Source organism: Pipistrellus kuhlii, unplaced genomic scaffold, assembly GCF_014108245.1.
Source record: "Pipistrellus kuhlii isolate mPipKuh1 unplaced genomic scaffold, mPipKuh1.p scaffold_m20_p_4, whole genome shotgun sequence".
Lineage (NCBI taxonomy): Eukaryota > Metazoa > Chordata > Mammalia > Chiroptera > Vespertilionidae > Pipistrellus > Pipistrellus kuhlii.
The window spans coordinates 82,061,984-82,085,113 of NW_023425540.1; the positions used below are offsets into that span (position 1 = coordinate 82,061,984).

Here is a 23,130-nt window from a genome sequence, read left to right on the forward strand (position 1 = left end):
GAGGAAGGGGCTGGGAAGAAAGGTAGAGCTCACATTTTGTCTTTATCCACAGTCCCTTGTGCTGTTCATCCATTCCATAGTACATGTGTCACACAATAAAGGAGGGGTGGGTGCTATTATTATCTGTGTTGTTGAAGATGAAAAAACCTAGGCACGGAAATGGTGGGGCTAAGATTTGATCCCAGGTAAGTTAGTTATGTGTCTGAAAGTGATAGTGATGTCAGAGTTGTGCTTAGACTCACTACCTACAAAACACATAACAGCTCCGATGTCTGTGCTGAGAGGGCCTTGGCTACCATCTGTGACAGCAGCCTCTAATGCGGCCCCAAATGACCCCCAAATTCTGGTTTTCACAGCCATAAGTAATCCTTTTCCCTTAAGCATCTTGCTTCTAACCAATAGAATATGGCCTTGTTGAGAGACTGTCACTTCTGTCATTAGATAAGAAGAGACTGTGACTTCCTTCTTGCCAGCAAACAATCTCTGGCTGTCTTAAATGAAGCAAGCTGCCATATTGGAGAAACTGAGGATGGTCTCTGGCCAACAGTCCCTGAGGAAGGGAAGCCTGCAAACAGCTACACTGGTGAGCTTGCAAGCAGATCTCTCCTGATTTGAGGCTTCAGAGGAGACTCCAACCCTGCCTGACACCTTGATTGCAGGTTCTTGAGAGACCCCAGGAGCATAGGACCTCGCTAAGCCATGCTCAGATTCCTGACCCTCCTGTAATAAATGTGTGTTGTAAGCTGCAAGGTTTTGGAGTAACTGCATTGTTAAGCAGCCATACGTAAGTGATAAACCATCTGAAACCAGGAGTTCACAACTTATTGTATTACTAGGGATCTTATTCATTATGATTTTATCCCCTATAGACATCTAGATCTGAAAAAGTCCCTCCCTCAAGAAAACCACACTGAGCAAGAATTTATTTTTCTTTCTCGTTTTTAACATTCACTGAAGCTGTATCCAAAGGGATCTGCAGCAAAATCAGATCTCTAGCATGCTTGTAACATCACCAATAGTCAAAGCATTGGAAGAAATGGCATCGCACCAAGTTCAGACATGTTTTACCCAAAGCAAAGAAACTTGGTGTTGCTTCTAATCCCTTGCACAGAGCCTGGGGTGGATGATGGTTTCCAAATGAGGTTTGAAAGTCTTGAGAATAATATTGTCTGGGAGCTATTTGGGGAGCTTCATGTAGACTGCTTTATATCATTCTCATAGCAACCCTTTGATAGGAGCTAGTATTGTGCCCACTTAAATTCAGACATGGGTCCCCTGTCTGCAAAGTTCCTGCTCTTATCCAAAAGATCACACCACATCCTATGGGGAAGAAATTACTTGCCCATGGTCATACAAAATGATAGCATACTATTTGCTTGCTCCAGAGGTCGCTTCTGGTCATTGCTTTCTGTCTACATCAGAAACACTCAAACATTCTGAAATAAAGTCTGTTTTGTTGGAAAGCAGTCTTGAAGGACAGAAACATCAAATGAGGCAGCATCCAGGTCAGTGACAGCCAGTAGATGTTGGATCAGGGAACGTGGCATCATGCAACACTTCACAGGTGGGGTCCAGGAGCCACTGCTTTACAAACACTGAATCCTGGGCCCCCATTCAGACCTACCTCGTCTGAATCTCTGTGGGCAGAGCTTGAAAATCAGCATTTTTATCAAGTTTCCCCACGGATTCACATGCTCATCCAAGTGAGAACTACTGGTATAGTAGTTAATATGAGCTCTACAGTTTAAATCCCCGTTCTACCATATCCTCGTTAAATCACAATTCCTCAACTTGTTGATAGATTTCCCAGCTCCAAAGCTAATAGTGCTACCTTATACATTGGTGAGGGTCAAATATGACAATGCATGCAAAATCTTCAATAGTGTTTGGCACATAGTGGGAGCTCTACAAATATGCCTGATATGATTGTTGTGTATGGGTTGTAGCCATGCAGTGGCTGCATTGTTGGATTTTTAGTATTTAAACCAAACCCAACCCCAAGGCAAGATTCTACTGCATCCTGAGGGCTGTGATGTGTACTGATCAGCGAATGACTCCACCCCTGGACAGTTTCCAAGTACCGGAGGAGCATCCCCTGCCATCCATGCTTCTCTGATAACCAGAATTATGCCAGAGAGAGAGAGAGAGAGAGAGAGAGAGAGAGAGAGAGAGAGAGAGAGACCGACCATGGGATCTCCCCTGGGAGACACCAACTGACCATCTGGCCAATGAAGGATCTTCAAACCCCAGTGAAAGGACACTCCCTCTGTCTATAGACTGTGGTCCACTATCCCCTTTGCTCAACATTGACAGCTTCTCTAAGTATGTGGTAAGGGGAAGCTTCATTCCCAGGAGACCTGAGAACTCTGGCTTTGAGCAGCCCCTATGAGTTCCTGTCTCCATCTGTTGGGTCTTTAGGACTTCAGTATACAATGTTTTATTTCCAGTTACTAGCAGATGCATGTCTGTGCCTAGGGCTTTCTCCAATGGAAATGCCTCTGACTTGGAAATGTCTGAATATCAACACTCCCAGAAAGCAATGCTCAAATGTTTGATGGGAGTCAGTGTGTTGACACCATTTGGGTGCAATGATTTTGAGTGTGTGACAATTCTATGCCTTTTCCCAAAGTTGCCCTATTGCCTTACTCGTCAGTCACAGTGGTGGATGAAATGATCAAGTAACCATTTTTTACTGCTTTCCTTTCTTTGTCTCACTTCCCCACCCCCTACCAGCGTCTCCTTCCTCTTCTCAAATAAACTACTTGCCCTCAAATCTGTGTCTCAGAAACCCTTTCCAGGGAACCATACCAAGGCAGATTTCTGAAAATTTCAAACTTAGTGCTGACAGAAGCCAGGCAAGAAATCAAATTTAATAAATAGGGGAAGATTCCAATCTCCCATCCTTTCAGTATTTGTTTGTTTTATAGCCCTGGTCACTGGTACAAACAGAAGTGCAAATCTTAGCAAGATTCTTGACCATTAAGGATACATTTAGTTATGAACAGGAGACATAGCAATGGGACATTTTTTAAAGGCAGGAAGTGAATAGGAGACATGACACAGGTTCATTAGAAAGTCTTCAGACAGAAAAAGCCTGCTGGAAAGTGTGTCTGAATTGCTCTTAACTAAAATGTTGCCTTCCCTGTAAAGGTTTCCCATACACTTCAAATATTAAAATTTTAGCGCTCGATGCTAATAATGGTGCCCCTGATGAAAACTCAGGGAAGGATATTGGACCCTAGAAAGATACATGGCAAGCTCAACAGCATCACATATAATCGGTTTTATTGCCAGGTAAGAAATTCATATTAATATAGTGAATACATATGTTTACAAATAAACATTCTTAGAAAACAAACAAATGTTGTTGTTGTTGTTGTCTTCATTGTAGGAAGTGTTATTGGTATCATAAACTCTGCAGTTGTTGACGAGTATTAACACAGGTTTACTTGCAGAACATACGCTTACTAAAATATTCGCACATAAAATATGCTCCATTTGCACAAAAACCTGGGGGTTAGATGGGAAGGCCAGGTGGAGCCCAAGGCGGATGGAGGCTGAGATGCTCTGGGAAGGCCAAGGGAGGGAAGACTCTGCTCCCATGGGGGTGGAAGTCGGAATGGCTAAAGGCAAGTAGAGGCTAGTGCCAGGCATGGGATGGGGAAGAAATAGTCTCTCTGCTTTATTCTGGGTTCTCTTCTATGTCTCTCTACTCTAGCTACTTCTGGATCCTTATTGACCCATGGCAGTCACAATTCCCTGGACACTCTCAGCATCATGAGTCCTGTTCACCCTCCCCAGAGAAGACCAAAAAATATACTTCCCTGGCCACACTCCCCTCCCCTTTCAGTTTGGTTCCCGAAGCCAATTGGAAGGTGATGAGACTGTGAAGCATGGTTCTTCTTGGGTTGCTACATCCTTTTGACCATGTCACAACCCTGCCACCAAAATTGTAGCTGCAGACCCCCAGCTAACAGAAGTCACCAGATGACATTGACTCAGAAGAGAAGGAACGTGGACAATAAATAAAATCCTGTAGATTTAGAGACCAAAAAAAGTCCTTAACCGGGGTTGCGGTAAAGGTGAGAAGAAGTGAGTTGAGGGCAGAGAGCCAAGTTTATCTAAGAGTGAGATTAGAATTGCAGAACTTTTGAGCTGAAGGGAACCTCCCAGATAAGCCAGCCCAGTGCTTTCTGAAGCATGGGCTGTGTACCACCAGCATAAGCAAAATGAGTGTAAGTAGTACATGGGCATGGCACTATTAGCTTTGAGTCACATAGGAAATGATTCCATTTGCATTTTTCTCAGTAGATCTGGTTACTTCAAGGAGAAAGTCTTCATTAGAGGCTGGTATATCTTTGACAATTCTTTAACATGTGCTAATCTTGTTTTAATTTATAAAGGAGAGGGGAGAGATGGTGAGAGGGAGAGAGAGAAAGTGAGAGAGAGAGAGAGAGGCAAATGCCAGGCTACTATAGGTTCAGACCCTTCCACAGCAATGGTATCTAGCTAGAACTTGACAATTGCTGTTTTGTTGCCTTTGTATTGGTTTTTATACTTACTTTCTGTTTAGGGTGACTGATACCGGTTTTCTATTTGTGATGATGGCAGAAAGTTTTTCTTTTAAAGGTTAACCATATTAAAAGTAAATGAATTTAGATACAAATACTGGGAAGGTGAGACAGATACCAAAAGTGTGTTGTAGGACTACAGGTAAGTAAGTCAAGAAAACCAAGCCCAGTGGTGTTTCCTCCACTATGGGGAGCTCTGGGGTCTCAGCAAAGAGGTTGAGAAAGTGGGCACTGAATCTCTCATGCCTGCTTCGTCCAGCACAGAGCCTCATTCTGATAGGGGAATCTTACCTGGTGGTTTCTGTGCACAATTTCCTTTTTTAAAAGATGGCAGAGGTTTTGCTATTTCAAACAGTTTGAAAAGCTTGATCAGGCCTCAGTTCCTCATGCTTTAGGCCAGAGACTAAAGCCCAGATAGACGAAATGTATTGTCAATGCCCACAAGTCAGCTGGGAGTGAGCAGGAGAAGGACCACCTGGTCTGCCTGACTCTGTGACATCAGAGGGAGAGACAGGTGAGGCAGAGCACTGGAGTTCAGCATCCCAGGAAGTACTCTGAGGCTTGCTGGGACCATGTACAGCTTCTGACACAGGAACACATGGGGGCTCTCAAAGATTCCTGTTAATTAGCTAAGACCTAGACCTTTGGGGTCTGGTTGAGAACATCTCAGCTTAAATACAAATCTCTTCTCTCTCAACAACCCTCTTTGGACTTCCATAAAACAAATAGAACCAGCACAGAAACTGCCTCTGTTGGGACATTGGCTGTGAGAACCAACCTGAAAACCACCTCAGGGAATTCTGGATGGGAGATGAACACACTTAAATGTCTAGACAGGCGCTTTGCGGGTCCCTGGGAATTATGGGACTGGAAACGCTTGAGAGGTTTGGGGAGCTAGAAAGTGGTAGAGCATGGGTTTGGGGCAGGGTGGGAGATAGGGAGGTGTTGGTGTTTAGGTACCCCTGACACTGCTCAGCGCTCCCAGAGGGGGTGATGGGGTGGGCTCACCAATAAAGGGCGGATGGAAACATCTACCACTGCAGAAACACAGGAGGGAGGGAGGCTAAAAGAACACAGGTTGCACTTGGGAAATGAGACTGTCACTAAACAGTAACACACTGAAGGCACCACCCACGCGTATGACATTTTCAGTCCAAAGCAGTTGAAATTTGGTGGTTGCAGCGGCGGCAATGGGCTGAAGGGAGGGGAGCCGGGGACTGACGGGTAGTGGAGGCCTGGTTAGTGTGTCTCTGTCTGGTCTCAGAGGCCAGGGGGACATGCCAGAAACCCGCCACCTGTGTCCCCTTCTTGCCTCCCATTGACCTTTCAGTTGTGATTTTTCTTTGAATTGTTCTTGATGTCACCGCTGATTTCCTAAGCCTTGAAGATTTGGGATGAAAATGAGTTTGCTGTTCTTCTCTGTGTTGTAGTGGACTTATAGTTCATTTTTCTTTTTATAAAGAAAAGTTATTGAATATTCTCTGGACCCTCTCCCTGCCATCAAAGCCCATCCCTCCCATTTCCATAGTCATGGTCTTAATGGGAGTCCTAAAATGTTCTCTGTTCCCTGTCACTGTTAGTGGGTTCCGGGTCGTTCACGTTTTGTGAGTTTGAAGGTTGTTTCTTTTTTTGCTTCAGACGTGGATGATATGAAAAGAACTAGAAATAGAATGGTTCGGGTCCAGCTACTGTCTCACGTTCATCAAAATGGTGTGTCCACACCACCACTTCTTAGGATTAGAAAATGCTTCTAATGTGCAGATTCCTCCCAAATGACTCCTCTTTTTAAGTGCACTCATCACTGGTACATTTTCTACCCGCCCTCTGCCCTGGCTCATTCACCCAGAAGTGGACAGCTCGTGGCCAATGGCGTATGTGCTCAAATGGACAATTTCTCTATATTGTGCTACTGTTATTTTTCATCAGGGATTTTAGTTTCAAGTTAGGAGGAAAAGAACAATTAGCCCCACGGTTTGGGCACGTTGAGTCGGCAACCTTGGGCCTGAGGCCGAAAGAGCATGCCTCAGTTTCCCCTTTGCGGTACTGCTGGACGTCCATGCTTCATGTCTGCTCAGCTGCCCGCCAACACGTGTTAGGCATGACCCAGGACAAGCGTGATTCCGTGTCACCAGTGGGTTTCTGGTCGGTGGGTGTGGAGAGTGAGTGGTGGGTGGCTGTGCGGGGTGAGGCCAGGGAGAGTGAAGGCCGGGGTATTTTTTGCCTCTCAGTTGAGTGTGGTCTCCAGGACGCTCGGTGTGGTGCCGGCTCAGACAGTCACTTCTGTTTTGCTGTTGGTGATGAAGTAGGGCTGTGGGGGTGGGTAGTGCTGGGGGCGAGTTCCCAGGGGGTCGCTGGAGCTTGACTCGGCAGTGCCCAGCTTGCCCTTGCTGCTGTAGGCCTGCCGCCGGAGAGAATGCTCGCCGGTGTCCCAGCCCTTGAAGTTGGGGTTGGAGTTGTAGGCCAGGGGGTGTGAGGATGTCTTGTTGGTGCGAGACTTTTGTCCGTTCTGCTTGGCGGGGCCGTGCTCGGGGCTGAAGGGCCGCGGCTCATCCTCCACTCTCATGGGGTGCAGAGGGAGGTTCCCCTTGGCCGCCAGCTCGGACAGGTGCCGGCGCTTGGAGTAGAAGTCGTCATTGGCCTTGTCGGCTGGAGCGTGGGGCAGGTGGACAGAGAAGGTCAGGGGAGAGTAGAGAGAGGGAGAGAGAGAAGAGAGAAAGAGACAGTTAGGGACTGGCAAGTCAACCCGAAAACGGCATCAAAGTGGGCCACAGTCCAAACGACACACACACTAGAAACTCCACCTGGAACAGACAGAAGGAAGGACAGGGCCATGTTCTTCTCACAGACAAGAGCAGGACCTGACAGCACCTCTGGACCCCCTCAAATAAGCAATCCCCACCACACTTAACCCTAATGCTCCGTTATCCTTGGTTTTCTTATAAAATGCAAGAGTTGTTTCTTCATTATTAAAGTCATGCATTCTCGTAGAGAAAATATCGAACATGTGGAGAAATATTCGTGTCTATCCCCACACTCAAGAGAGCCCGTATCAACACCTGAGTGAATCTTTTCCTGGTCTTCTCAATCAACAGAATTATTTGGGAATTTTTGTTGGTGTGTTTGCTCTTAGCACTCAAGCAGACCTGTGTTCAAATCCCAACTCTGCCAACTACTAGCACTTTAACTATAGCTAAATTACAACTTTTTTTTATCATCGGTTTCTGCATAAGGCACATATTCACAATAAAAAGTATATTCAATAGGATTGTTTGGAGGGTTAAATGATATAACGTGTGTAAAATGCTTAGATATTAGTCACCACCATTATCATTATCCTTGTAAATAACTGATTTCTTAGGTAGTATTCAATCAAGCACCCCCCTTTATTATAAACTATTAATAAACATATTTTAATGCCAAATAATATTTTATTGAATGCAACTATTAAAAACTAATCAATGCCCCTGTTGATGAACATTCAATTGTGCCAATATTTTGCTAATAAAGATAAAGCTGAGATGAGAATCTTCTGGATTAAAGCTCTCTTAGCACTTAGAATTTTGAATTTAGCATGATGTTAAAAATATTTTCTTAATCTACATCAGAAGATGGCAAACTGCAGCCCATGGACCAAATCCAGCCGCCGCCTATTTTGGAAAATAAAGTTTTACTGGAACACAGCCACTCCTATTCATTTCCCCGTGCCTGTGGCAGTTTTTGCTCTGCAGTGGTAGATTCGAGTACATGTGACCCAGACTGCCTGGCCCACAGCTTGGAATATTTACTATCCAGCCCTGAAATGAATTACCTGAAGTGAAATTACTTTTAAAGGGTGTGAACATTATTAAGGCCCTTGATATATATTGCCTACTGTGCTACAAAAGAGTTATATCAATTTCCACTTCATTTCACCACACTCTCCAGCATTGATTTCTGCCCCTTTTCTCTCTTTTATTTTTTTTAAACTATTTCTTTCTTCTTTGTTCTTTGTCTCTTCCTTCCTTTCTCCTTTTTTCTTCCTTCATTTCTTCCTTCTTTCCTTCCTTTCTTCCCTCTTTCCTCCTTATCTTCTCTCTCTCTCTCTCTCTCTCTCTTTCTCTCTCATTCACTTTCTTTCTTCCTTTCCCTATTTATGTAATTGATATATTTTCCCTATGTATTTGATATATTTTGATATATTTGTGATACCTCTTTTTATTTCCTCTTACAATTATTTCATTATAAGATCCTCTACACTTCTTTAGTTAATGTCTTATCCATACAACTTCAAATGTACATCTCTTGGGAGACTAGAAATATTTGCTGCGCTTTCTTCCACACTCACAACATCCCATTCTATTACACACATGAATTCATTTAAATTCATGGGGCTCACCCTAGTTCCATGTTTATCTCATTTGATCCTTTCAACAACCCTGATTTTAACCCCTGCTTGCTGGATTATAAACTGTCCATTTCAGGGATGTAAAATGATTTAATGAAGGTTGCCCATAGCTAGTGGCTGAGCCAGGGTAGAACCTAACTCCCAATAGACATCATATGATGCTTCTGAAAGGCCCAGAGGGAAAGCTTTGGTTTCAGAGCTGAGTGGGCAAAAATGCATTCCACTTGCCCCTCCACATCCATGGTAGACATCACTCATTCTTCGCAGGGCTCTTTCCTGGCAAGTGTGGTCTCCACTCAGATGCCTTCTCAACTCGACACCGCAGGAAGGCACATGTTGACTTTCAAGGCTTACTACAGTTTAAGTTGGGTTTCTGTTCCTGTCTATGTAAATAACCCTGACAGACACAGTCTTTCATGAGAAAGTCCTCCTTTCCATAAATCCTAGAGCTGTAAGGAGATACAGCATGCCAGAGCCAAAAGGAACCTGGGTGTCTGCTACTGAAGATGCTACAAGCACATCACATTCACAAAATGCCATGTATTGCTTAAAGCGGCATGAGTGAGATTAGATCTCTATCTTTCTGCCTTCCAGAGGAAAGTTCTAGGTTTCCAATGCCATGAATTTTCCATAGACGGATGCACTGATTCCACCCTGAACTTCCAAGTTCACATATCCAGTGACATCCAGGACAGACTCACTGGCATCTCCCTCTCCAGGTGACCCAGCCTGAGCCCATCAATATTACTTGGATCTGTTCTTCAGGCTCGTCCTTCTCTATGGCATAGAAAGCCACAAACATGGCGCTGTTGCTGACTCAACCCTTCTGTTCTTCCATAGCACAACTGCTGAACCCCCAAGTCCTTCTAGCCTTGCCTACCAAATACTTCTCTAACCTATCCCATTCCCCTCACTTTGAATTTTGTTCCACTTCTGCCTCGGGTGTCACCTCCCTGGTTGCATTCTCCACACTGCAATCAAAGGCATATTTCTAAAATGCAAAACCAACTGCGTCGCTCATTTCCAAAACCTCTTCGAGCAATTTGCTCAGTCATTTAGTCATGCATCACATAGGTGTGGGGCATGCCCTGGATACGGGAAATATAAGGCAGACTCAGAAACACACCTAATCCCTGCCCTCAGAGGGAAGGACAGATAGTGACCAAATAGTCCCACAAATTGCATAAAGGTTACATATGGTTTTATGATAAGTGCATGAAGAATATCTGGTCTTAGGAGTACGATGAAGTCATTGAGTTGATCTGAGAATCAGGTGTTGGAGCTTAGCTGTCCCATCCCTTCATTTATGTAAGATTTTGTTATTTGTCTTTAAGACTTAGCCAAGGTGTTGCCTCCTGATTCCCTGAGGCTCCCTAAGGCATCACAGCTCTATCACAGCACTGTCCATGCTGTTTTATAGGTTTCCATTTTCCCATCAGTGTCCTCCCACTAGACCATGAGTGCTTTGATAGCAGAGGGGCCTATCTTTCCATCTGTACAAGTCAGTGGCTCTCACCCTTGGCAGTCCATGGGAATCCCATGAGGGAGCTTTTAAATATTTCAGATTCCTGGGCCTGTCCCCCAAACAATTTCATTAGAATCTCTGAAGGTCTGGCTCAGACATAGAATTTTTTTTAAGTCCCACCCCCTGGTGATTCTAATGTGCAGGCAAAGTTGAGACTCTCAGGCTGAGCCCGGCATCTAGCACAGTGCCAGCGCATCGATTTTTATAAAGAACTAAAAGGCAGGAACCTCCCATCTCCCTCCTGTTACCCCAACTGCCGCTCAGGTCAGGTATCCCTCCCTTCTAGGAAGTCTGACCAGGTCAGATCCAATCTTTGGAGGCTCTGGTGCATGGCACGGATCATGCCTTTGCCATTTCACACTTCTTTATGCAGTTCATTTTATATGCTGTCAGTTTTCTGATGTCAATTTTCAATGCAAACACTTTCTAAATGAACAAAAATGGGGCTGTAGTTTCCAAACCCCTTCAACTTGCTTTTCTCTTTAGCGATATACCACAGACATTTCCCACTAGGGTTCCAAGAAGGCAAAGGCCAGGACTGATTTTTTCTTAGCATTACATAGGCCATGTCCAGCCTCGTTCCCAGCATCTATTAGATACTCCATAAATAAATAATCAGTGAATGGATGTATGAGCAAAATAACATAATGGAATAGAGAATACCAGGGCAGTTGTTGGAGTGGATACTCCTTTTCCCTCTCCTTCTAATGGGCAGTGTCTTAATGAAAGCCTCACTCTTGGTCACTGTGTCCCCAGGCATGGTCCACAATCATTCATTCCCATGTTTCCCTTTCCAGACAACAGATTAGTCTAAGGTCTGTTCAGAGCAAGGGATGCCTTCAAGGGTTCTTGCTTCTGACAAGCTGAGAAAATTGATTATGAAGTAGATGCCCTGACAGCGGAGATATGTAATGTCTTCTCCAAAAGTTCAAAATAAAAATAGTCAGAGAGGCCTTCCACTCTTGCCACATCAGTGCAAGCATGGGGAGAAGCCACCCTTAAGAGGAATCATGGAGCTCCAAAGGGAAAATCTACACCCTTCTCCACTCCCAACCCTGAATTGGTCTCCTGGTGAACTGGGCTTCGGGTATTCCCTGAACATAGGAAGTGTTTAGTACATGGGATAAGAGTGGAGTGGACAGGAAAGTCTGTAGGTCTGGGCTCAGACACAATTGAGTTTCTGAGACCTCAGGAATGTCACTTAGCCTCTTAAAACTATTTCCTTGGTTGTAAAGTGAGGATAATATAAACGACACTCCAGTTTATAATGAGGAATAAATTATATGAGATATATAAGCTACATGGCACAATTCTGAAATATTATAACTTATATTGCTTCCTGGCCTATGAAAGAACTGGACTAGATCCAACAGACATTTATTGGGCACTCACTCTGTGCCAGGCCACCTGCTAAGCACAAAGGAGGCATGCATCCAAACCAACCATCTCTCTTTCATTTATCCCTTCTCTCTTTGCTTCCCTCTACCCCCATGTGTGTTGAGAACCTAATTTGCCCTATGAAATGGTGTGAAGAGGGGCACTGGTCTGTTTGGGATGGAGATCTCTTTAGGGAAAGCATCTCAAAGATGTGCTCTGTAGCTGCCATCTGGAGCTGATAGTCACAGAAGCAGCATTCCAGGAGAGGGAACATGCGATTCAAAACATGTGATAGCAAAACTAGAAGTCAGATGAATGAAATTCATGCATGGGGTCCCTCAGCCTGACTTGCAACCTCTTGCAGTTTGGGACCACTGGCTCCTAACTGGTCCCCTGCCTGCCTGCCTGATCACCTTTAACCACTTTCCTTCCAGTCTGATGCACCTAACTGCTCGCCTGACTGCCTGGTCACCCCTAATCATTCTGCTTGTTTGATAGCCCCTAACTGCTTGCCTGTCTGCCTGATCACCCCTAAGTGCTCAGCTGCCTGCCTGATCACCCCTAACCACTCTGTCTGCCTGCCTGCTTGCCCCTAACCACCTCTTCCTGCCTGCCTGCCTGAGCACTCCTAATTGCTTGCCTGCCTGCCTAATTGCCCATAACTGCCTCTGCCTTGGCCCCTGTTGTGACAGCTTCATCCAGAAGGACATCTGAAATGACATCTGGAAGGTTGTTTGGCTGTCCAGTCTAATTAGCATATTATGCTTTTATTATTATTCTAGTAGATGGCCATACTTCTTTGCGGTTCCTTCCATCAAGAGATGGAGTATATTTCTCCTCCCTTTGCACCTGGCCTAGCCTTGTAACTGTCTTTGATGTCACACATGTCTCCAATTTGGCCTTTTACAAGTTCTACGGTTTCTGCTGCTAAGTTTTTGGAATCCTGCCTCCATGTGAAGAAGGAAGCCCAGGTTAGCCTCCTGCAGGATGAGACATTTGCAGGCCGGTTGCCCAAGATCACCACAGCCAATAGCCTGCTCATAGCCAGATACTGAGCAAGGCCATCCTAGACCACCAGCCATCAGCTGACCTGCCCGCTGACTCCAAATACTGATAAGCCTGGCTGAGACCAATCAATCCAGCCCAAACAAGAAGAATGCCCAGCTGACTCAGAATCAGAAGCTCAATAACTGCTTGCTATGTTCAGCCGTTAAACTTTGGGTAGTTTATTATATGGAACTAGATAACTGCTATAGAACAGCATTTGCAAAAGCCTTGAGGTGGGAAGGAACATGGTGTTGTCAAGAAACTGAAGGGATACCTGTGCGGTAAAGAAAGCAAGGGCCCCCAGATCATCTAACAGCTGATAGGCAAGCCTAGATCATTTACCTGCTTGTCTTACCACCCTCCCTCCACTAGACTCTGAGATGTTTCAGAGAAGGGAAGAGTAGGCACAGATTTGTCGCCTGGGACACAAAACTGTTCTTCAAAGAGTTATTTTCCCTAGCATTTCAACAATACTGTGGTTGGCCGTGGGTAAACTGTCTCCATAACAAGAATTGCCATTTTCCTAACACCCTCTCTCCAGTGTTCTGGTCTCCTCTGCTTGGGGTCTGAAGGAGAGGAAAGAAATGCTGACGTGGCCACTCTCAGTTTGTGCAGACTGCCCCAGTCTTAGTATATTAAAAAAGCTCTTTTTGGAAAAAATAACAACTTTATTGAACAGCCCTGTAAGCCCTATTAATAAATGCATTAACCTAATCAGCCCTGCTACCTCGTGGGCAGATGGCTGACAAGCCGACCAGGAAACAGATGTGTGAGCCTTTCAACAACACTGGTCCTCTTTTATTTGATTTTTCTTCGTTTAGGAAGAGGAAGAAAGAATAAAAAAGGTGCTTTCCTTCCAATGAGCCTAATTGCCTTGAAGGAACAGGGGCTGTAAAATTAAACTGTACCTTCCTCCATCTGTCTCTCTCTTAATTAGCAGCAGACACTTATTTGTACAGGTGCCGGGCAGAATGGGGCATTGCTTCCATGGGAATGAAGAGAGTCAGGATAACAACCAGTTTTCAAAACAAGTTGCACATCTGAGGGTCTCAGCAGGTGGCTTCCCACCTACCTTCTTTCCTTGGGCCAAAGATATCTTAAGGAGGGGCTCCTACCGCTCATTCTCACATGGTGATATTCTTGGGCCTCCGGTGATGGATTTCACCTGGTAAGCAAACCAAAGCTGTCGCCACTCCTGTTTTGGGTCCAAGGGTGTGTGGGAATGAAGTGATTAATCTTTCCATCACCCCCACGAATAAAACCCAAGTTATTTGCAGTGCTCCCCGAGGTCTGCATGACCTGGCCTCTGGCTATGTGTCCACTTTCATCTCTCCCACACTTATTATGAACCCATCACAGAGTGCATTCGTTACCCGGGGTTGCCATAACACATTATCAGGAACTGAGCAGCTTAAAATAATAGAAATGTATTCTTTCATAGTTCTGGAGGCCAGAAGTCTGAAATCAAGGTGGCAGCAAGGTCATGCTCCCTCTGCAGTCTCTAGGGGAGGATCTCTCCGTGCTACTTCTACCTTCTGGTGGCTGCAGTGATTTTTGGCATTCTGTGCCTTGTAGCTGCATCACGCAGTCTCTGTCTCTGTCTTCACCTGGCCCAGGCCCATGTATATATGTCCATGTCTCCAAATGTCCCTCCTCTTGTAAGGACACCAGTCATTGGATTAGAACCCATATGAACACAGTATGACCTCATTTTAACTTGTTTGCCTTTACAAAGACCTCATTGCCAAGTGTGGTCACATTGTGTCATTTTGAGTAGAGACAGGTTGGAGGGGACACTATTCAACACAGTTCAGACAGGATCCCTGTCTGCTCCTGAGCCCACCAAGCTTTTCATCTCATAGCCGTTGGGCCTTGTCCCTGCTGTTCTCTCTGCTGAATGCTCTTCTTTTTGTTTGTATGTCTGCATCCTTCTTGTCATCTGGTTCTCTGATCAAAGGTCACTTCCTCAGAAAATTCCTCCTGATGACCCAATCAAAACAGAGAATCTCCACCCCTAGTTGCTTTTATCACCTCTCTCTATTTTTTTAAATATATATTTTTATTAAATTATTATTTTTGTACATATACCAATGCCCGCCCCCTCCCGTACATACCCTCCCCAGAGTTTTGTGTCCATTGATTGTACTTATATGCATGTATACAAGTCCTTCGGTTGATCTCTTATCTCCCCCAGATCTCCCCAACCTCCCTGCTGTAATTTGACAGTCTGCTTGTTGCTTTACTGTCTCTATATCTATCTTTTGGTTCTTCAGTTTATAATGTTCTTTATCATCCATAAATAAGTGAGGTCATGTGGTGTCTCTCTTTCATTGACTGGCTCTTTTCACTCAGCATGATGTTCTCCAGTTCCATCCAGGTTGCTGCAAAGGATGAGAATTTTTTCTTTTTTATGGTCTTAACCTGTGTCATTATATGAAATTACCTTTTTTAGTTATTTGCGTATTGTCTGTCTCTGTTGACTAGAATATAAGCTCCAATCAGAGTAGAGATCATATCTGCTCTGTTCACTACTGTATCCTCAAAACCTAACCCAGTGCCTGGCACAGAGTAGGGGTACAATAATCTGCATCTGATGAATGAAGGAAAGCATCAGGCACATTTCAGTTGTAATGACATTCTCTAAAACATCATAAATGGGCAGAAGGATTCATCCTCTGATTATCTAGCCTGTGACATCTAATTTTATGTGACCACTTGACTGGTCCATGTGTTATCCAGATTACACATTATTTCTCAGTGTGTCTGTGAAGATATTTCTGGGTGAGATCAGCATTTGAAATGGTAGACTCGGTAGATACTCTCCCCAATGTAGGTGGGCACCATCTAATCCTCTGAATGTTTGAGTAGAATAAAAAGCATAGGAAGGAGGAAGCATGTCCTTCCTGTCTGCCTCTTTGAGATGGGATGTTGGTCTTCTCCTGCCCTTTGGATTGGGATTTATATCAGCAGTTCCCAGGTTCTCAGGTCTTCAGACTCAGACTAGAATTGCACCACTGGTTTTCCTGGGTTTCTAACTAGCAGACAATAGATAACTTTCTCAGCTTCCATAATTACATGGACCAATTCCTTATAATAAACCTCCTTTTATGCATATATATATATATATAAAATATAAGTAGAGATATATCCTATATGAATATTCATATAGATGAGTAATAGGATATATATACATACATAAAAAGCTATTTTGAAATATTGGTTCAACCAAACCAATAGCACATAGCTCATATTAATCATATATGACATATATTAATATAATATATATGAATAATAATACACGTATACAGTCAACCCTGAACAGCATGGATTTGAACTGCACGGGTACATTTATATATATATATATATTTTTTTTTTTTTTCAATTGACTCATATGGATCAACACCATGATGTTTTTGGAAGCTAAATTTGGCCAGCTGGCTAACCTCTAACCAATGGAATGTTAGCAAAATTAATGCATCCAATTTTCACCTCACCTTTCTTATTTAAAAGAAAACTGGTTGCCTTAGATGGTCTCTTCCCCCTTTCCACAGGCTATACCAACAACAAACTATAACAATGCAGAAGAGGATAAGGTAGAGGCAGGTAGGGCTACAATGTTGAAGGAACCTGGTTCCCTGAGAGATGACATGAAGCAGAACAGCCCCCCACCAACCGGGACCCTGGAGGCTACTACACGAGAGAGAAATACACTTCTTTCCTTTAAGACACTATTTGTAGAGCCTCTTGGGACAGTTGGGCAGTGTTTACTTTTTACTTATATAGGAATACTTTTTGGGTCTCAATGTTTTTCTCTCCTTCACAAGCTGAATTAGGAAGTAAAGGGGAGGACAGTTCATGTTGTTAAAAGAAATGCCCGGGTATTTCTCATTTCTTTTGAAATGCATTCTATAAAGCCATGCAGGTTCCTAAGGCGGTCTCAGCAGGCAGAAACAAGAAAGGCATGAACAAAGACTAGCTTCCCAGGCAAGAGAAGGCTGGGGAGGAGACAAAAAGACTCATCTTTAGGGCGAATTAGCCCCATTTCCCCTGGTCCTGGGCCTGGCTGCAGAGACACACATTGGGAAAATCACATTTGAACCAGGTTCTAATGAAACTCAGGGCTTTGAGTTTTTTCCACTGGGCCTGTAACTTTCCTGCAGCCATGTCTCAGAGAGAAAACTGATAGGGGAATCCAGAAGCCTGGCCCATTTTTTATCTTAAGGTGTTTCTGCCTTAGCTGGAGAGGATTCTGAATCAGTGCCTGCAGGAGCCTTGTTCTGAAGCTGTCCAGGCTGTCCCATGAGCCCTTCTGTTGTGGCTGCAGGGAGCCCTCTGCCAATGTCTGCTACTGACAGGCATCTGAAACTTCCAGCCCTCTGTCTCTTCCCTTGGGCGGTCCCCTATGCAATCACCACTTTCTGAGAGGCTGTTGAACAAGGTGGATGATCGCATGCTCCCGCCACAGCTGACCACAGAGCCCTCCACACAGAAGGCTCCAGATGGATACCATATGTTCATTCACTGCCTTTGCATGCATCCTGCATTGCTGTTCCACAGGTTCACTGTGTGGTTTGCCTTCTGATCATTTTCCTAGCTGGTAAAATTTTATCCAACTGGTGTGTTTTCAAATGAAGCAAATAAAGGTTAACTACACTAACGCCTATGTACCTCCTTCCAATGTGCTGTAGCAAAAGACCATCTCCAAGTAGATGATTTTAAGATTCAGAACCCTATATTAGGTTAATGGATGAATAACCTCAAGTCTTCACCCTTCCCTGTATCCACACGCTTTTTTAAAAAATATACCGTATTTTTCGGGCCATAAGACGCACTTTTTTCCCCCCAGAAGTGGGGGGGGGAAAGTCCCTGCGTCTTATGGTCCAAATATAGCCTACACATATACTTTAAAAAAAAAAGTTTTTTTACTTGCCCGGCTCTGTGTGGTCTCTGTGTGCTTGCCCGGCTCTAAAATGGTTCTAAATGCTGCTGTTTACTTTACAGGGTTGATTACATGTGTTTATGACTGTGATGTTGGGTTTTAATGCACATAAAATATTTTAGGACACTATTTGTTTCAGAATCTTTTTTTCTTCATTTCCCTTCTCTAAAAACTGGTGCGTCTTATGGTCCGGAGCGTCTTATGGTCCGAAAAATACGGTATATTTTATTGATTTTTCACAGAGAGGAAGAGAGAGGGATAAAGAGAAACATCGATGAGAGAGAATCATCAGTCAGCTGCCTCTTGCACACCCCCTACTGGGGATGCGCCCACAACCAAGGTACATGCCCTTAATCGGAATCGAACCCGATTCCGATTAATCGACCTTTCAGTCTGCAGGCCGACGCTCTATCCACTGAGCCAAACTGGTCCCGGCTATATCCACACTCTTTATGTGACTTTGAAACTCACTCCCCACAAAGGAGGATCTTGTTTCCTCATCGCTGGATTCTGAATTCATCAATGTGGCTAATGAATGTTAGTAGATATGACATAAACAGATGTTTGAAAAGGTGCTTCCTGATTTGGGGTTGCTCTTTGGCACCTTTGCCAACATGGTGAAAACATGTCTAGGCTACACTCTCTGAGGATAAAAGCCTCCTGGATCAGAGTTAAACTACCTACTCATTCTTGCTAAAACCAGCCTAGATCAGCCAACACTGAACCAACTCTCAGATACATGGGAAAACTCACCTGAGACCAGAAGAACCTCCCACATCAGCATAAATCACTGGCACATAGACTCTTGATCTCAATAAATGCTGAACAAAATCATTTTTAAGGCATGAGATTTGAGGTCATTTGTTACACAGCACTATTGTGGCAATAGATTACTGATACAAATACCAGTCATTCATTCACCCTACTTCCAGGAAGAGCCCAGTTTTCAGAGAGGATTTACCTCTCCCTTATTCACAGTCCATGTGGTCTGGATGATAATACCTCTCCATTCCCCTACCCATAAAGTATTCCCTAATGACTATAAAAAAAAATCATCTCATTGCTCTTACCATAAAAATTTGTTCAGAGGTAGGCACATGACAAGGCAAACCAATCTAAGCAAAGGTCAACATTTTTACTCAGACATAAAGAGGGTTAATGAGATCAGTGATCCAAACTTTCCATTTTATACTAAAGGCAACTGAAGCTCTGAGTTCAAGGACACTCAACTGGGTAGGAGCAGCCCTGGGTCTATAATACGGTTCTCCTGACTTCTATCCAGTTTTCCTGCTATATTCCAGCACCTCTTCAGAAAAGACAACAGGATGCCCAGCTTCACTTAATAATCTTATATAATAAAAGAATAATATGCAAATCAACCAAACAGTGGACAGGTTGTTATGATGGGCACTGACCACCCGTGGGCACTCAGCACAAGAGCTGCTCCGTGGTGCTCAGTGCACTCCCACAGGGGGAGTGCCACTGAGCCAGAAGTCTGGCACACGACTGGCAAGTGCAGTGGCAGTTGCAGGAGCCTCTCCTGCCACTGTTCCATGAGGGAAGCAAGGAGTGAGGGGTCCCAGACTGCAAGAACCCTGGACTGTGAGAGGGATGTCTGACTGGCGTCTTAGGCTCGATCCCAAGGGGACATCTCCCAAGGAGTCCCAGACTGCAAGAGGGCATAAGCTGGGCTGAGGGACCCGCCCCCTGGTGCATGAATCTCCTGCATCAGGCCTCTAGTTTACTAATAAAGTATATGCTGAGCATCATCAATGTGCTATGGGCACCATGCAAGGTGCTGGGGAAGTTTGAAATAACATGATCTAGTTGGCTTAGCCTCAGAGAGACAGACTTCCAAACTACTCAGATGCTTGTTGCAATCTTGCTGCAATGGAATTTTCTGCAAAGCAAAGAATCTTCTCCACTGACTCATTTCATCCCCTATAGGTTCCCAAGGAAGCTCATCAAAACTCCATTGCTTGCTGTGTGCTTTTCAGAAGAGGCCAAACTCAGGAGTTGGTGGGGTTTGATTTTTATTTAATAAAAAAGAAAATCACCTTCCTATCCTCCACCTGCTCTGTACCCTTCTGCTGACAAGCAAACCAATAATCCAAATCAGAAAATTTCAGAAGCTTGAATTTCATGAAGTAATGTTTTAAGGCTGCTTTCAGGTGAGTTCTTCCCCCAAGAGATGTGCACTCCAGCAGAACTGAAGCCCAAATTACACATTCTCTCTGCCTTGCGCCTTCTGTGGCATCTCTTAGATGCACATTTATCACTACACTATACCAGTTTTCTTGGGGGGAAAAGGAAATAACTAAGATTTATTGAGTACCTACTATGTACTAGACATTGCTTTAGCCATTTCACCAGCATTATCTCACTTAAACTCTCTTAAGATAGGTGGCAAGACGGTATCATTTTTCCCTGTGACAGATGAGAATGAAGGCCCAGAGATATAAAGTAACTTGGCTGCCAAATTGTTATGCCACAGCTGATAAGTAGCGGAGCAGGACAGCTAACCTAAGACTGTCCATCTCCAGCATTCTTTCCTTCCAGCTCTAGCCCCAGCTCAAACTCCAACTAAGAAAACATTTTACTTCAGCAAAGACCAAAAGTAATCATGTTTGCAGGAAGGCTTGCATGTGAAAAAATGGTGTTTGAGAGGAAATGGTGTTTGCATCCATGATTGGGTCTTAGAAAGAATAGGTCCAAACTTTAGTGTACAGACTTATCGAGAAGGTGTACTTTAAAAAGTGAAGGAAAAATGTGGAGGCCCGCCTCATCCAAGTGCAAGATTTGCACTTCTCACAAGCATCTCCAGTAATTTTGGATCAAGTCTTTAAGCCATTCTTTGAAGTCTGAGTCCTGGTCCTAGGCGTGATGTAATTTTCCTGTGTAATTTTGAGCAACAATATTTATCGCATTTATGTCAGTTCCTTCATCTGTAAGAGCAGAAAGGTTGAGTGAAGTGTATTTTCTTCATTGTCTTCATCAAAGTGTATTACTTGCATTGTCTCATAAACTTACTCTGCCAGCCCTGATGGAGGGTGGATGTAATCATTACCCCTGCTTTGGAAATGGTAGAAATGGATGTTCTGGGTATGTGAATGGTTTGCACAAGAGCGTACAGCCTGATTCTAATCGGAGCCAGAGCGATCGAATTACAGTACTGTGCTGGCAGTTTTCCCCAAGTTCAGTGTCAGGTTCGAGGATTAATTTTGCAAAATAAACATATTTCAAAAGATGTTCCTTTCTATTGTGATTAGTAGAGTCCCCTGAGCTTGAGGTGGTGGTGTCTTCTGTCCTGGATTTTAAAAGAATATGCCAAGACTTCCCATGGTTGGGCATGGGTGGATCAATAGCAGGACCTCTAGGGGGCGACCTGCCTGAAGGACCTTACGTAGCGATAAGTGAATAATGCAAACTGGTGTGCTGTTTGTCATTTCCTGTGCTGGCAGATGATTCCCCTCCAAAGTGACTTATAGTCAATGCGGGACCTTGTCCTTTCTCCTTCACAGCTACCCCTTCCTTATCCAGCCTCCCCACGTGGCACTCACCCCTCTGCCTTCTCATTGGCTCATTGCCTATGTTCCCACAGTGGGCTGCTAGCAACATTCCTGCCATGGGATGGTAAAATACTAACTGATTTTCCTGGAGAGAAGAGATCAGACATCAGAATTGGTCAGAAAATGGTGGTTTAGACCAAGTTTGTGCTTTTATGACACGGGGTATTTCAGCACCTTTCATTAGTTCCTCTGATTGTAACAATAATACCAGTCATGGCCCTCATGCATATTGACTTCCCACATACCAGGCACTGCGACATGTGTTGTACATGACGTCTCATCTCATTCTTACAAAAAACAAACAAACAGGGGCTCAGATTGGGTGAGAGACTTGCTGCAGGTAACAAGAATACCAATCAAAGGAGCCACACTTGAAACCCAGGCTTGTTTGAGGCTAAGCCCATCACTCCCCGCTTATGTCTTCCTTTCAAGAAGGTGGCAAGTGTGGGAGACAACACTATCCCCCATCTTGGTATTACGCCTCATGGTGTCTGGGGACGCGGGGTCTACAGGCTAGAGGGAGATCAGTGACTACCGGGGAACTGGATCTGGCCCTCTCTGGACCCCCTTCTCCCTTCTCTAGATAGGCCAGGATAAACAAAGATGCTTTTAGCAGTTCAGGTGGAATTAGCTCAGTTTGCAGAGAAAAATAGCTTCCAAGCCTTGTTTTTGACCCAGCTTGAACTATTTTCTAAATACATCAGACAACAGGCTGATAATATGGACGGATGCTGACTGCCTCCAAAGGCTGTCACGGGACTCATAATGGCTTTGTTTTTCACAGGGGAGGAAAAAAGTTTATGCCTCAAATTAGTAGGTCTGTCATGTTCCAAATTGTTTGCATTTCTAAAAATGGATGTTGACATGTGACTAGTTATTATCGAACGAAAGACCCGAAATCTGCCTCTTTCAAGGCAACAACTGAGTCGCCAAGGGATTCTCATTCGACATGAAGATCTGAAGCTCTGGCTCCTAATAAGGGAATGCAGTGCAGCCCCTCTCAAACCCCCCTGCCCCGTCAGAGCTCAGGTTGTTTCTGAGCCTCGGGGGCCCTGGTCAAGCTCCTCTCTTCAGAACCCTCAGCCCTCAGGATACCTGGAAACCTAATCAAAGGGTCTAGTTTCCAATTGCAGTGATTTTCAAAGTGTGGTCCCCAGACCAACAGCATCAACATCCACCCACCCAAGGCTAGTGAATAGGAATCTCTGGTGGGGCTCAGGAATCTGGATTTTAACAACCCTTCAAGCTATGCTGATGTGCATGCCCTCAAATGGCTCAAATGTGAGAACCACTGGTGGGCCCACCACTCCCTCCTTCCCACTCACATGCACTCATTCACTGAATTCCAGTTTCTTAATTACCCTTCTACTCCGTTTTCTTCTCTCCTTCCTCTACCAGCCCCAGTTCAGGTTATCACCCACCTGGGTGATGGCAGGTGCCTCCCAGTGGGTGTCTCCAATGCCAGTCCACTCTCTCCTAATCCAGTCTCCGCTCGGAAACCAGATCTAGCTTTTGAGAATGCAAAAATGGTGGTGCTAGGATCCTGCCTAAAGCCCTGCTATGTCTTCAAATGCCCCCCTCTTCAAGGTCATGAAGAATTCTACTTCAACCTCTTTGGGTCACCTCCATTCTCCCCACTACTGATTCAACAAAGCACTGAAAGTGAAGAAAGAAGAGAACCAAGGTTCCAGTCTGTTCTGAAAAGAGCTGCTCCCATC

At 44.4% G+C, this 23,130-nt stretch overlaps 1 protein-coding gene across 2 annotated transcripts in view; it reads right to left on the reverse strand.

Moving 5' to 3' along the window:
* Positions 1-3,268: 3,268 nt before the first annotated feature.
* SHISA9 (shisa family member 9) overlaps positions 3,269-23,130 on the reverse strand; it is a 280,741-nt gene continuing 260,879 nt past the window's right edge. For both annotated transcript variants that reach the window (XM_036410575.2, XM_036410576.2), the window contains one exon: positions 3,269-7,217. In XM_036410575.2, the coding sequence (XP_036266468.1) occupies positions 6,838-7,217 (380 nt within the window). In that variant the 3' untranslated portion in view covers positions 3,269-6,837. The remainder of the gene's footprint in view (positions 7,218-23,130) is intronic.